The sequence below is a fragment of the Macrotis lagotis genome, chromosome 4, assembly GCF_037893015.1.
Source record: "Macrotis lagotis isolate mMagLag1 chromosome 4, bilby.v1.9.chrom.fasta, whole genome shotgun sequence".
Taxonomy (NCBI): Eukaryota; Metazoa; Chordata; class Mammalia; order Peramelemorphia; family Peramelidae; genus Macrotis; species Macrotis lagotis.
Window position 1 is genome coordinate 147,373,152 of NC_133661.1, and position 16,742 is coordinate 147,389,893.

At 35.3% G+C, this 16,742-nt stretch overlaps 1 protein-coding gene across 4 annotated transcripts in view; it reads right to left on the reverse strand.

The window, feature by feature from the left end:
• Window positions 1-6,920: 6,920 nt before the first annotated feature.
• Window positions 6,921-16,742, reverse strand: part of ICE2 (interactor of little elongation complex ELL subunit 2) — a 74,683-nt gene continuing 64,861 nt past the window's right edge. For 3 of the 4 annotated variants that reach the window (XM_074234282.1, XM_074234284.1, XM_074234283.1), the window contains one exon: window positions 6,921-8,661. In XM_074234282.1, the coding sequence (XP_074090383.1) occupies window positions 8,515-8,661 (147 nt within the window). In that variant the 3' untranslated portion in view covers window positions 6,921-8,514. The remainder of the gene's footprint in view (window positions 8,662-16,742) is intronic. The other variant, XM_074234285.1, reaches the window with a different exon arrangement.

The following is a 16,742-nucleotide window of genomic DNA, read 5'->3' on the forward strand; positions in this document are numbered from 1 at the left end:
ACCAAAGCTGTCTTCACTAACATCATTTTAATGTCCCCTAACTTTTTGGATCTAGGATGTTCTGTAATTCAAAATTTTTCCTAACCATAGGACAGTGGGTAAGGGACCTTAGGGATGAGGCCCAGGGAATCTGGGCACCTTTTCAATGTCAGCATCATCTGTAAGGTAGGATGAGTTTGAGGCAACATTACAAGCATTACAACATTACAAGAAGACTTCTGTGAAGAACCAGATGGCTAAAGCTGAAGGAAAATAGTAGTGCTGTGTGTGCATTTGGGTATACAAGTGTCTAGAGGGTTAGGATAGAGGTGGTGCTTCAATGCCACTGGTGATGATAGGAATGGGGCTATGATCATAGAAATTAGAGCTGGAAAGGGGATTCTTGAGGTCAAAGTAATGTTCAGAGGAATGTTGATGGTAAATAAAATTAATAACTAAAGTAATAGACACAACTCATGTAAATAAAAGCTCTATGGAGGAAAAAGGGGGAATTCTCAATAGCTTTTGAGAGTAAAAAAGTAAAAAAAAAATAGTCCTGAGACTAAAAAAATTGACAATCAATGCATTCTAGCCCAGTCCCCAAATGAAAAGTGCTCATTCCATTTCATCCTATATCATTCACCTCTTATGCTATACTTAACTGTTTTACCTGCCTGTCATTGCCTTCTACTTTAAGGTTATCCTTGTTTAGTTTAACTAGATTTAAATGTTTTGATAAGGATAATCAGTATCTTACTGGCCTCTTTTCCAACTCCCATCTCGCCAAAGAATGTTTTTGGTAATTATTATTTCTCCTTGTTTTAAAGGGACCTTGAAGATTAAAGATTGTCTAAAACAACATTTTATTGGTCTTAAGCAAATCAAACAAACAAAAAAACCCCCAAAGGACTTTTTCCCCGAGGGTCATTTCACTCTTAGGAAGTCATCTAACTGGTTTCTTACATTTCCTAACAACTCCAAGTAACAGCTTCCCTTTGCAGCCCCCAAAAGTTGTTTTTTTGCCATATATATATATATGTATATTCATTTATTTATTGTGCTATATATTTTAAAAAATCTCTGATATGTGTATATATATATTTATTTATTTATTGTGCTATATATTTTAAAAAATCTCTGATATGTGTGTATATATATATATATATATATATATATATATAGAGAGAGAGAGAGAGAGAGAGAGAGAGAGAGGGAGAGAGTGAGAGAGAGAGACAGACAGAGAGATAGAGAAAAATTTCTCTGGTTTGGCTGTATTATTGTAAGTCATTGTGATCTGGTGCAGAGGTGTCAAAACACAGCTTGCGGGCATGTTGTCCACAACCCTCCCAAGTCTGACCAATAAACCTCCAATAAAATAAATAAATTTATAAAGATATGTAGTTTTCTAAGTCAATATACAGCTCTAAGTGATCATTATATATAATTTAAGGGCCCCCAACTTTATTTGACTTTGACATCAATGAGCTGGCATATACAGAAACAAGGGGTTTTAAAGGCTGCTGCTTAAGTCTCCTGTATTTAGTTAGACTGAACTAATAATGAGGCTTCGTGTCATTGCTAGGACATGGTTTAATAACTGAGACTGACAGTCACTAAAATTGGGAGACCACACAGAATTCTGATGGCAAACTCTTCTTTAGCCATTCTGACAGACCCTTCATCCTCAGTGATCCCACCGTGAACCTGCCTAGTCTTTGCCAGCTGACTTGTAAAGCATTGCCTTTCCCATGCCCTCTCCCCCACATTGTGGCTGTCAGTCCAAAATTCTGAAAGCATGTTATTTTCTTAGTTCTGGATTTGAATTGTGCCTATTCCAGTTCCCTCTGGGGAGCCAGGGAGTCTCGTGACAGCAGAGTCAGCACTCTACTGGATGCGGAATGACATTTTAGCCTGAGGCAGTCACTAAGTTACTCCTTAAGAGTGAAAGTTTTCTGTGGCAAGAATGCTGCACAGAAGAAGCCAAAATGAATTAGAGTCTGACTGACTTACCACTTTATTAGCTTCACAACATACACAAAGAAACTCAAGTCTTGAAATTTTTTTTTCTTTTTTCAAAATCACAAAATCCTCATTGCACAATTCTATGAGACAAAAGATTGGAATTGGGAAGAAACTATTTCTGGCAGCACAGAACGACTTTTTGGCCCTTGACAAACTGCAATTAACATCATTTGTGGTGGGGCAGAGGGCAGACATTATACTTGCAAAATGTATTCAATTATTTATTTTTTATATTAGCAAAACTGTTGTTTGCTCATCCTTAAGACCTGAATAGTCAAAACATATAAAATACAAAATAGGTATTCAAACAGTATCTCTTTGTTGCATTTTTAAGTTTTAATTTTCCAGTTCAATTAAAATGACTATTTCTCTTTACCTAGCTGTGTGGCCTTGGGCAAGCCACTTAACCCCATTTGCCTTGTAAAAAAAAACCTAAAAAAAATGACTATTTCTCCAAGTCATCTGCTTATTTATAGTGTCTATCTACACAATATCCCCTCTCCCAGTCAAAACTGGAATATTTCTGCACACCATTATAGAGAATGATATGCTTCTTGGGGAAAGGAGTCATTATACATTTTACCCTCATTCATTGTCCCCCAAATTTCAGCTGAGAGTTAAAAGTTAAAAAAACAGATTGCAGCTAAGTGAATCAGGATTTTTTTTGGGTGCCTGTGTTAGGTAGAGGTTGGTTGAAGAACTAGTTTGAAATTCAAGTTGCTTCATTCTTATTTATTTTGTATTTGGCTACAAGGGAAAAAAATTGCTAAAAGATATTAGGTTGCCCCCAGAGAGCTGAAAAGGCTGGGATGCAACCTTTCCTTAGATAGGAAATAGGCATATTTTCTGTTAAATAATGAAGAATGCAGACCACATATTCTTATTCAGACAGGGTTTTGGCTGTTATTGTGTACTTAAGAAAATTAAAATATGGCCATTTCCAAATTACTAAATTTAATACAAAATTGTATTGCCATGTCAAGGGGAATTGCATAAAAATGCATTAGGTCAAGAGCAGTAAAAACAATAGATCACCAAATACTAAGGAAAGGGAAAGCAAGTTTATGAAAATGGAAGGCCTGGGAGTAGAAATTATGTTAACTTCTCATTTCAATTCATTTACAGTATATGATTTGTCCAGTCCTTACTAGTGTTAGGCCCATATTAGGAACTTAAGAAATGTTGACTGATTGTTCTCAATGTTATGAGGGGGGAATACTTTGAGTCTTTAGCATTTTTCATTCAATGTGTTTACTATAATCTAAACAGGGAGACTAGACACATCCATATGTCAAATAAAAAAAGTGTGAAATAACTTAAGTACCAAATGATGTACTCTGATTATGACTTGAAAACAATGGTTGGAATGATCTGAGAAGGACCCATACGCTGAACATCAAAGGACAAGGCAGGTCTAGGATAGAGAAAATTATAATTCATTTCAACATATATTAAGAGATATCACTGGTATAAGGAACGTCTCAGATGAGGGAACTTCCTTTGCAACTTCAGTTAGAAAGCTGCCCTGAACAGGAAGATGTGAGGTTATTTGCTCAGGATCACTATGCATGAAAAGCAGAGAGAAAAGAGCTGGACACAATCTGGGAGTGGTCAGTGAGCAGTCACGTGTGGTGTGGCTGTTAGATATCACAGTCAACAAGGACTTAAAGCAGCTTCTCCAGGCCAGGCCTTGAGCTAGGTGCTGGGGATAGACTGGACACTGATTGCATTGGTTTAAGAAGTCTCAGGTGAGGATACTCCTTTTACGGTACCCTGAAGACTGACATGGGCCCTAAGAAAAAAACAAGCTCATGGTCATGGCACTGTGGGCTCACAAGAGACTAGTAGCTGAGGAGAACTGGAAAGGGTTTCATGGCAGCTGTTTGAGTTGGCCTTTAAAGGATGCAAGGGATTCCAAGGGAGTAGCAATAGGGGACAGTCTGTATCAAGGTAAAAACATAGAAGATGGAAGGCCATGCTGAAGGGGTAGATATGGAGTGAAGTTCTCTAAAAGCCAGCAGGAAAAACTGAGAAATTCCAGATTGTGGAGTGCCTTAAATACCACATTAAAAAAACCTTTTTCTTATTTTTTAAGTAAATAAATAAGTAGCTCACACAAGAAAGATTTTTGGATTTTAGGTGGGAAAGACATGTTGGAGAAAGCTTTCCATTAGTTAGTATATCACAATCTCTAAAGTTCTCACTATACTTTGTTCTAGTTTTTATCTTCATAGAACAAGTATATGGTTTTATTTTAATCTCATTCTCACTTTTTTTAAATAGAGTTCAGATAAAAATGATCCTGAGTTAAGTTAGTACCCTGGGTTTTTAAAAATTGTTTATCCAATGCTCTATGAATTATTGCATACAATTTTTTCCTTCTCCTAAAATATTAATATTTCCCAAGGTTCTATCAAGGTATTTTTGGCTTTTTCCTTCATAGCTCCAGTGATCATTTTAATAGAGGTTTCCCCAATTTGCAAATCTTTTGTTATACCTTTTCCCCAGAATCTGGTCTTCTATTTCAAATTATTCACTGGTTATCTACTCTTCCTCTATGTTCCACTGGCACCAATTCACTTTGTTTAAAAATGAAATCAGCTTCCTCCCATAAAAACCACTCCTTACCTAATTTCTGAATCACTGTTCTTATAGTTCTCAATACTGATAACCTTAGCATCAGAGAGAGGCAGTATGACATAAGACTGGTCTTAAAGTCAGAAGACCTAGGTAATGTGTGGCTATAGGCAAGTGGAGTCACAACTTTTCAGTCCCTTGGGCAACTCTAAATCATAGAAAAGTTAACTATCAACATTAGGTTTCCAAACCAGGAGTTAACTCGCAAAATTAAATTTCAGGTCTGAACAAAACATACACACACATTAAGTACATGAAAAAAAAAATTTGGACTTTTTTTTTGTCCTACACATACAATCAGGTGCCAAGTTCTGCTATTTCTATCTTTTCTTACATCTGTTCTGTCATTTCCAGTTCAAATGCCCATATCTTTTCTCACCTATTTGAACAGATTCTTGATAAATCATTCTTCTAATTTTCCTATCAATTCCTCAAACCATATTCCCACACTACTTACCTAATACACTGCCATCACTGAGGAGAGGGAACATTACGGACGGACCTACCTTTCTTATTACTTTCAGTAACTTCTACTGATCATCTCCCACAAATAGGAGTTCTTGAAGTGGTATCATTCCCCAGATCACTGGTCCAGCTTATAGCCCAGCCTTCACATCTGCCATCTAAGGAAGCTAAGCAAGTCAAATCACCCACATCACTTTGAAAACCATCTATCCACAGATCCCAACAGAGACAGATAGCCTAGGACCCTAATGCAAGAAACTTTAAAACATCATTGTTTCCAGGTTACTCCCCATATCCTGGAAAACAGACCCCTCAAAGATGCAGCTTTTCAACCATGCCTATATGTGCTGACAGTCATATTTATCAAAGAAATAAAGTTTTTGCCACCAGTCTTTGGCACTGTGAAATGATATCAGTTAGGGACCACAAGACCTTTCCATCTGAATTGAAGCTAAAAGCTTGTTTTGCTCTCCCATTATGATGTGAGCTCCCTGAAAGCAAGGACTATTGTGCTTTTCTACTTGTACCCCCAGAACAGGGCACACAATAGGCAATGTGTTCTATCATCATGTCTCACTTCCACTGAAAAACCCAGTGTCCTCCCCAATGCATACTAAAATAAATTCTCAAGGTAATCGAAAATCTGGTGCCATCTTATCTTTCTGCTCAAACTGTATTACTTATTTCCCATTTTTCATGCCATTCTTTATCCTGGGTATTTTCAGTTGTCCATTCCTTCCTTCAAGGTCTACCTCAAATTTTTCCTACTGCAACAGATGATCCTGACTCTGTGCTTTGCATGATTCAGTCTAGAGATCTGACATCCTTGGACAATAGACATAACAGGCCCAGAAAAGTAGGTAACTTGCTCTAGACTGCATCAGTAATCCAAAGCAGAGGCAGGATCTGAAAATGATTCTTAACTCCAAATCCAGTGTTCCTTCTACTACTTTGTTTGATACAGGATGTCCTAAAAGTCTTAGAGTTTAACAGGTTGAAACTGCCCTAAGACTCCTGAGAGATCCCATAAATATATGTGTGCTGTAACTTCCTGTTAGACTGGAAGTTCTGGAAAGTAAGCATTGTCATCTTTCACCTCTGAATCCCCATGCCTCACATGGTAGCAAGGGCTTAACCACTATTAATCTGAATGGAAGTGGTAGAATTTTGTTTGTGGATTTCACAATCTACTTTAAGGCACAAATATAAGCAATCTTCAAGCAGAAATATTAAATACTGTATCCATAATCAATGGATTTAATCTCTGCTTCTAAGAAAAGATACCATAGACTTGTGATTTTCAAATTAGGTTGAAAATCTTTAGATGTATAATAAATGCTAACATTGAAAAAACTGCGCTCATGGCACAACCAATTTCTGAAAAAAAGTAAAAGTTATGCAAATGAGCATAATAATCTGCTTCAGAAATTACAGGAAAAATTTTCCATTTATTTAAATATAATTTTCAATTCAATGTGTTAAATGGCTACTACAATCAGTATTCTGTAACAAAGATATAGAAATTCAAAACAAAAATAAAAACTAAAAACTGATGAGTCCCTGATGCCAAGGGATTTATAATCTAGTAGGAGCTGCTTTTGATTTGATTATCAAAAAAGAAAAATATAGTCTGATATAGGATCAAGCAAGGCTCAATGGAAAAATAATAAGAGTGCATAACACATTACCCAAAAAGAAATACTAATGCTTAACAAAAGGAAAAAGGAATTTTTTTGGCATAAATTTATTAAATGGCAACTCAGGACTCTATATAGAACTTTAAGATAATTCAATTTTAAAATATTTATTTTCAGAATTTTATAAAATAAAATATGGCAATATGATGCTAGAGGACAGCTACTCTATTATATACATAAATTCTTAAAGAAAACTGAAAAGTTCAATCTTTTAGACATACAGATAACAAAGGAAACATTGTATAGCTAGCCTCAAAGAGCAAATTCCATGGATTCTCTGCCCCACCCTTAGTTAACTGATATGACTCACAAATGAAGTATTTCTAGAGCTTAAGTACAAAATGAATTTAAAAGGCTTAAAAAATTTCAATAGTTTAATTGTTAACAAGATGAGGAAATGATACATTAGAAAAACAAATTTATCATTGATTATTTAAATTAGTTAGAAACAGTTTATATTAAAGTTAAGAGTTGAATTTTTTAATATGTAACAAAACATACAATGTGAACATATTAGATTACAAAATTTTTATCTTGCAAATTAGGGTGAAAGTGCAGATGATTTTAATACTCTTCAGGTAACAGAAATTTTAAAAATGCAAATGTGCTCTATAGGAAGTCCAATTTGGTCCCATTTGTTGACCTTTTTCAAACTCATATCTTTAAAAAGTGGTCACAAATAATATCATGACAAATGACTGCAGACAACAAAAACCCCCCACAGTAGTTTAACTTTACAAATAACACATGTGAATACAAATAGCACAGTGAAATCACTAACACATACCAATATTCAGAAGAGATTAAGACAAAAAAGAAAAAAGACTTGTTTTAAAGCCACCAAACCTGTTGAAGTAGAAAACATCTTTCTTTTACAAACTTACAGTTATAGTCAGAAAATGTAACATGAAAAAGATGTACTATAGTTCATGATTTTAGTGGTCAAACTTAATCAAGTGTAAACATTGGTGATCAAATTCTGATTTATGAAAAAAAAAGTATCTTTTAAAAAACTAGTTTGTAAAAACAAAATACCCAACAACAAAAAGCCCTAATAACATGTCCATCTGGTTCAATTTCCAGCTCTAACATAAGTACAGTAAAAAATATTTTTAGAAGGGCAAGATTATCCTACCAGGATTAACTTTAACTCTACCATTTTGCAAAAGAGAATAACCAAATGATCTGCTGATGGACACAAAAATAATAGGGAGGATAGCTGGAATTCAAACTCAGCTCCTCTGACTGGAAAAACAGGCTATCTTCTGCTTCAACATGTTTCTATTCCAAATGATGCTAAATATTAAGTAAAGCAAATGTTTTCCCACTTAAAATCCTTTAGGTAGATCTTCTGCTAAATATGATTAATTTTCTCTGATTTATTTCATTAGCTTAAGTTGGTGGAGATGAAAAACTTTCCTAACGGCAATTCCATCTTATTTTACATTTATTGACATAGTCAAAGTTATTTTTGTCAAAATATTTTGAATAATATTTATAGAATGGTTTAATAAATTTAGTGACTTAAAAATCAACTGCCTTTTGGCATGAATTTCTGCTAAGTATTAAAGTACATTTACCAATTGTGAAGAGATGATTTGTTTTCCAGAAAATTTCTGGTAGTCCTTTCAACTGGCAGACTAAATATCTCTTAGATATTTTTTTTTCCTGAAATGTCTTTTTTTTTGTGACACTGAATTGTCAATATTTTTCACTATATTGATTTTTTATGGCTGTTTGGCTTCCTTTTCTTTGGAACCACACCTTCATTTTCAACTTGCTGAGCAGGCATGTTACTGCTCTTTGTTTCCGCAGTTATTGGATTCCTGTGGCCAGGAACAGGCACTCTTGTTCCACCAACCTAAAAGAGATGAAGAAGTATAACATGCTGCAGTTCAAAAACAGTTACAATCGATCCACATTCTTTGACTTGATAATTTCTAAGGGAGTTTTATCCACTCTGTAGGCTAGATCTGAATGTGAAATGGTAAATGTAAAAAATCTGAGTCTGGTTTCCCCCAAGCCACTTCAGTCTGCTTCTGGCCATCTCCTTTTACTGTAAATTGGGCTGAGAATAGCAGAGTGTTTTTTCCCAACATAGTCCAACATTCCTTGAATTTTTTTTTTAATTTAGAGGGGTAAGAAAGGGAGGGTGGAAATACTCCTCAATCCTAGCTCCAAACAAATTTGTGGCTGAATTTGTTTTGAGAATCAGTAGGGTTTTAAAATAATGTTTGCTTGATTACAGAAATGAAGCTGGAGAAGGAGGAAGGCAACAGGGGAAAAAAAAAATTTAGTACTAGGAAAGATCTAAGAGATAATTAGGTCCAATCTCTTCACTTGACAAATCTAAAAATTTTGTTACCCAGAAAGCACTAAATAAAAGCTCATTGATTGATAATCTAATCAACTAATAAATGACAGGACTTCTTGGTTCTAAATCCTGTGCTGTTTTTAGTACACCTAATTCAGAATGAGGAGAAAGGGAAGAAGAGGAAATGAACAGATCAGTAATTAAAGGAAAAGAAATAAGATCAGAGGATAAAACAGAAAATAAAATAAGAAAGCAGAGGAAAGAGAATGAAGGAGAGAAGGAAAAACCAAGGAAAAAAGAAATAGAAAGAAAAAAGGGGGAATAATCACATATATTCAAAAGTCAAACAGAAGTTATCAATTATCCTTAATACTGTTTTCTACCTCTCCAGTCCCCATTTCACAATATTTGTCCTCTCTATTTAGAGAAAACAATTTAATGACAACTTTCAAGGAATATAGTATTTTTAAAAAAGGTACTTACTTGAATGAATTCAGGAAAAAAGACATGGGGTTTTTATATCTAAAACCAGTAAAGTTAGTTAGCAAGCAAATAACTGTACTAATTGTCCTCAAACTTAGCCCCAAATCCAGTGGTTTGCTAAAGGGTTTAGGATTAGATCAGGGTTTGAAAACTGCAGGTGGAAGGATGTAACCATTAACAATTCACATTGGCAAGATATTTTAAGACTTGTAAAATGCTTTTTTCTTTTGCTCAAATTTGTCTTGTTATCCCTTATTTTACCAGTAGCAACACAGGGCAGCTAGGTGTTGAGATGAACAACTGGCCTTGGAATCAGGACAGGAGTTGTGAACCCCACCTCAGACACTTGACACTAGCTGTATGACCTTGGGAAAGTCATTTAACCTTGAAAGTCTGGTGTCCAGGACCATCTCTAGTCATCCTGATTCCTATCTGACCACTGGCCCTAGATGGCTCTGGATGAGAAAGTAAGACTGGTGACTTAGCACAGCACTCCTTCACTCAAATCCAATTCACGTACTTGTCATGGCATTACCTCCCTGATGTTGTGGTTTTCTTCAAAAATGAAGGACAAACATTATTAATGGCTCTGGGAAGTTAAGGGACTTGTCAATGATTACTGAACTAGTCAGCTTCTAAAGCAGGAATCCCACAAGTTTCCTGACTTCACCCATTATAGCTCACTGAGAGGTAGAGGTGGCAGAAGTCAAGGGATGAAATAAAAATGAGAAATCCAAAACAGAAAAGGAGACTGGTAAAAGCCAATTTGTAACTACATTTTTTGGGTCAGAGAATAATTTTCAACCAAAAATGTGAATTGAGATGAAAGGGACTATGGTCTCTATTAAGAAATCATACTAGTGGGGGCGGCTAGGTGGCACAGGGGATAGAGCACCAGCTTGAGGACCTGAGTTCAAATCTGGCCTCAGACACTTAATAATTACCTAGCTGTGTGGCCTTGAGCAAGCCACTTAACCCCACTGCCTTGCAAAAACTAAAAAAAAAAAACCAAAAAAACATACTAGTAACTGAAGCCTTCATAAAAACACATGTACTTCTAGGTCATTCATTTAACCAACAAACTTAATTTATACTGAATATAGACCACTGTATTAAGTCCTCAGGGAGATATAAAATGTAGCTCAGAAGTGGTCCTTGCCCTCACAGAATTTACAGCTATAAAGAATAAGGCACTAACACAGAGGTTTAACACATAATTATAATAAACTCATTAGAGAATTATAAAATCAAGTGTCATATGAAGTCTATGGAGACAGGAAGACTTCATAGAAGAGGAGGCATTTCATGGGATGGCTTCAAGGAATATTTAGAAATTCAACAGGTCAAAATAACAAAGAAGGGGAAAATGTTCTAGATAAAGTGAATCATAAAAGAAAAGACATGGATGTAGGAAAGATGAGGAAACTGTCAGGGTTCAGATAGCAGTCCAGTTTGATTGGAATACAAAGAACATGAAGGGAAACTTAATATAAGATTAGGTTGGAGAAGCAGGGAGTGGCAAATTGTGGGGATCTATACAACAAAGCAAGAAATGCAAACTTTAGTAGATTAGGCAGTAATAACTGGAACATTTTTTGGCAGTAGGAAGTAACATGACCAGTGACATGTCATCTAAATACATATGGTAAGTCACTCAGTGTTTAACATAAGAAGTTATGGATTCATCTATCTATATCACTTGAATTCTTACTCCTTTCTCCCACCCCCTTCTATTTCTGGGGATATACATTTCAATTCAACACACATTTATTTACTTTGTGCTAGGCTCTAAAGTTAAAAAGATAAACTATAGTCTAGCTCCTCTCTCTTAAAACTTGCAATCTAAAAAAGGGATTCAACTTAATAAAATTATTAAGCTCTTACTGTATGTAAAGTTATATCTCTAACCTCAAGAGTTTAAAATCTAACAAATAGATATAAAATATATAAAATAATTATAAGTAATGCAAAACATGTATATTTGATTAAATAAAAATGGTAAAAAATAAGTTTCTGTTTAAAGTTTAAAATTTGGTAAGATGATAAGATGTGCATACAAATAACAGCAATTAGAGAGTAGTCAAACAGTATTAGATGAGAGATTAAAGGAAGAAGGATCACTTAGACACCTGGAGAGTAGGAAGACCAGAGCTAAGTCTTGAAGGGAAAAAGTATTTTACTATAACTGAAAATAATATACTTCAGGCAGGACTGCTAGAGTGTACAAAAGCACAAAGGGAACAGGATAAAATCAGAGAACTAATGGTACAGTTTGAAAGGAATATACAGTGTGAAGGAAAATGATGTAAAATAAGATTAAAAAGATACTTTGGAAAACAAAGACAAAATGTTTCATACAATGCCAGGTATGACTTTTGCTTCATTTGTTTTAGATTGATTGCTATATTTGTTATAAAAAAGGTTCAATTTAGATGTGGAAAAATGGTAGCATTGTGCTGGATTTAGAGCTGGGAAGATCTGATTTTGAGTCTTGCCTTAGGTACTTCCTAGCTCGAGGAACCTGGGCAGGTCTTCCCCAATCTCTTCCTCTGCAAAAGGAGGGGGAAAAATGGCACCTACTTCCTGGATTATTGTGAAGATCAACTGAGATAATATGTATAAAGCACTTATGTCAGCCTTAAAGAACTTTCTAAAGCCTGGCCATTAAAAACAAAAGGCATCATGAAACTTTAGTAGTTTAGAGCTGACTAAGAAGATGCTATTTTTCCCTTGGGGGCAGTGAGGAGTCACTGAAGAAGAGGAATAACATGATCAGACGTTCCTGGGAAAATTATTATTGCAGCAATGAGAAAGATGGATTGGAGAGGAAAAGAAATGGAGAAAAAGATAGATGAAGGACTGAATTAGGATAGGCTATAGAAATTGAAAGGAGTGGATGGATGGGATCAATATCACAGAGATAAAACCAATAGGTCTTAGAAACTGAATGGAAATGTGGATTGTGATAGAGAATTAGTGTTGAGTCAAGTCAAGAAAAGACTTGGCAAAATGGTGGAAAAGGTTTGACTTTTTTTTTTTGAAATCAAACTCCTTTGAATTCTATCATATTTCTTCAGCCTATTATTCTAGCCTGTTAATATTACTTTGGATACTTCTTTTGAAATACAGTGTTTTTTGCTATCCTTTTCAACTTTATGCCAAATGAAAATATGACAAATTTATCATTTAACCTCTTTGTCAGTGATTCTTTAGAATTCTTTAGAATCACTGACAAAAAATTATTAAGAGCCTATGTCCACATATAGATTGTTAGTGATCATCTCCAATTTGAAGTTACTTTCAAGTTGACTCAGAAACATTAAATCCTTTGATCTAGTCATTCAATCAGTTCCTATTCTAGGAGCCATTTCTCCATTTCTTGTCCACAATGTGAAAGAGACTTTGTCAAATGATTTGCTAAAATATAAGTAAGTTATTCTACAATTTTTCTTTGATCTACCATGCCAATAATTCACTTGAAAAATATATTCTGTCAACTCATGGTCCTTCTTATATGAGTTCACAAATGCTATAAAATTCTACAAATTAATCCAATTATAAACAAGTCAATGAATACTATTTTTGATGATGATAATGATGATGATGATGATGATGATTAAGCTAATTCAATATATTTTTTAGTTCTGGAGAGTGAATAAGGGAAAAGCAAAAATACATTATGAATTCAATTGAAATGCTGACTTCTACTTTTGATATGCTCTGAGATGGTTGGCCTAGTGTTTAGATATCAACAGATAAACTTTTCTTCTTTTCTAGTCCTTTTTAATAGTTCTAGTATTTGAACACTAACATGACAATTAAAAATAAAATTTAAGAGCTTCACAAATAAAAGACAAAACCAAAGAATGGCTTACAAGTTCTCTTTGGAAGTACAAATAAAAGTAGTCAGTAGACAAAAACTTACCTTTAGTGGTGAGCAGACAGAGCAAACTGAGTATTTCTTAAAATATCACCCTCTCCTCCCAACAAAACGAACAGAATGCCTTCACATTTTGTTACAGGAAGGTTTCAATATCCCCAGGAAAGGGGTTGAGAAAAGGCTGATGATTGTGATGTTCAAATAAAAATACCACAGAACAGATTTAGAGCTGGAAGGGACCTGAGGGGCTCTCTTATGCAAAATCCTCATGTGATAGAAGAAACTGAAGCTTACAGATTTAGAAACTTGCCTGTACTCACAACGTTACTAAACAAATCCAGATATAAAAACTTGACTTTGCAAGGCCATTCACAAACCTGCTCTTTTATCTTTCTAGTTTTCTTTCCTTCTAATCCCTTCTATACTCTTTACAATCCAACAACTACCTTTCCAACTCTCATCTGCTGCCTGTTCCATGGCTGTTCTCCTTGCCTGAGATGTAACCTACTGCTTCCTCTGGCTTTCTTCAAGATTCAAATTCTCTATCTGCAATAGGTCTCTTACACTCATTGCCCCAATCACTCACTGCTTGTACCTTTCTTTTTTAGATTATCTTCCTTCTATTCTGAATGGATTTTGTGAGCACAAGTGCTTAACATATAGTCCCCAGTAGAATATGAGTTCTTTCAGGGACAAACACCATGTTTTTTGCCTCGTACAAGGTAATAATAAGTGCTTATTGACTGACTCTAGGTCCAGGTACCCTGCTATTTGGGCTATACTATTATCAGACATAATGCCTTTCTTCTTCCCACCCAGGTCAACTTCCTTTATAAAGCAACTTCTCAACTCATGTCTTGGTCCCCTCACCCTCTTCCACACCCTCACACCTCTTATTCTGGGCATAGTAACCAAATAAATAGCACCACTGATTCTAGAAAGGGATGCCAACTGACTGCCTTGAGGGTCAACTCATTCCATCACTGAGACCATCCTGAGGCACACTGACCCCCCCCCCCCAAGCAGCACTTCCCTAAATGCATTCTCTTTCCTATTAGAACATAAGTTGCTCTTTAAAGGCAGGAATTTTACTTTTTAAATATGTATTATCAGTATGCAGCCTAGGGTACCCAGCAAACATTTAAATGATTTTCTTCTATCCTTCTTTCACGATAAGTTGCTCTCAAATTATTCAATATACTTCTTCACACAGATGATTACACAATTTGTCATCACCCACACAAATTGTTCTACTTCCTTGATAAAGAACTCTGAAATTCCTTTGTCCAATCACAACTCCTTATTCTCTTCCCAAGTCTTATTACTTACTGTGACTTTCCCTACTTTTCTAGACCAACAGTGCTGTGAATGCATTGTTCTCCTTTTCCCCCCATCCACAATTATACATCCCTTAGTGAAACTGTTAAACTATACAGAATCTCCTTTCCCAACATATTTTACCAAATTTTCATTCAGAATAACACCCGCTCTATCACTTTTATTCATAAGCTGCTAAACAAAGCTAGACAAAGTTACAGAATTATCCTAACTGGATCCACTATGAAGTTACTCCATTTCATTTAGGGTTCTTTTTTTGTTTTTAGGCAATGGGGTTAAGTGACTTGTCCAAGGTCACACCCCTAGGTAATTAATTACTAAGCATCTGAGGCTAGATTTGAATTCAGTTCCTCCTGACTCCAGGGCCGGCTCTCCATCTACTGTGCCACCTAGCTGCCCCTCATCTGGATTCTTAAAGCAGCAAAGCAATCCTTCTGCTTCTCCCAAACTGAATCTCTATTCTATTGACTACAGGTTCCTCAATGTCTCTTCTCCTATCACCCTTTAAGCTTAGGGTCTTGTCTCATACTTTGTTGAGATAAGTAAGATCTTTTGCCAAGACCTTCCTCTTCTCTCTGTCCCTTCCTCATAACACGGTCCCATAACATAACCTTCATTACCATCTCCTTTCTTACAGCCTCAAATGAGGTGGCCTTTTTCCCTTTCCAAGGCCAATATCACATACATTATTCAAATTCATCCCATCTTTTTCGTTCTGAATAATTTCTATGGGTTTTAATGACACTTCTCTCTCCTGGTTCTCCTCTTGGCTATGACTACTCCCACCTCAGTCAGTCACCTTTGCTCAATAATCATTTATGTCATGCTACCTAATTAGATATACTCTTCCTTTTTCTTTCCATACTTTTTCACTAGGACTTCATTATTCTTGGGGGTTCAATTAACATCACTTTAGAGGTGACTCCCAGATCTATATCACCAAGTCATTATAACAAATTTAATGTCCAAAACAGAATGTATTCTCTTTCCCTCCCCTTTCCTCTTTTTAAAAAATTTAATATTTTATTTTTCCTCAATTATATGCATTTAGTTTTGCTTTTTTTTGCAAGGTAATAGGGTTAGGTATCTTGTCCAAGGTCACACAGCTAATTAATCATTAAGTGTGTGAGGCCACATTTGAACTCGGGTCCTCCTGACTCCAGGGCTGGTGCTCTATCCACTGTGCCATCTAGCTGCCCCCCCAAATATATGTAAAAACAATTTTTTAATATTAGTTTTTTCAAATTTTTGAGTTTCAAATTCTCTCTCTCTACCCTCCCCATTGAGAAGGAAAGTAATTTGATATGTTAGACATGTTCAGTCATGCAAAACATATTTCCATTTTAAGTCATGCTGTGAAAGAAAATAGTCAAAAACACCAAGAAAAATAAAGTTAAGAAAAAGTATGCTTTGATCTTCATTTAAGACTCCCCTCAGTTTTTTCTCTGGGGATAGATTAGCATTTTTTAGTATAAGTCCTTCAGAACTGTCTTGATCATTGTATTGCTGAGAACAGTTAAATCATTCAGTTGAGCATCATACAGTATTGCTGTTACTGTATACAATGTTTTCCTGGTTCTGTGCATTTCACTTTGCATCACTTTTAAAGTTTTTACAAAAAAGTCTACCCCCTTTTGAACTTCTTTATTTATATTTAGGGCACCAGCAGCCTTCTAGTCATCTAAGATAATTAATTTTTTATTACATGGTTGGGTACAAAGTACTTTTCACTCAACAGGGAATACAGGAAGAAAAGGGGGAAAGGAGGAAAAGAGGAAAAAGGGGAAGTAGAGTAAGGGGAAGTTAGTAAAGATTAGTCTTAAACAAAAAACCCTAAAAATGTGCACAGATATTTATTGCTTTTGAGGTAACAAAGAATGGAAAACTGAGGGGGTGTCCATAAATTAGGCAATTGCTGAATGAATTA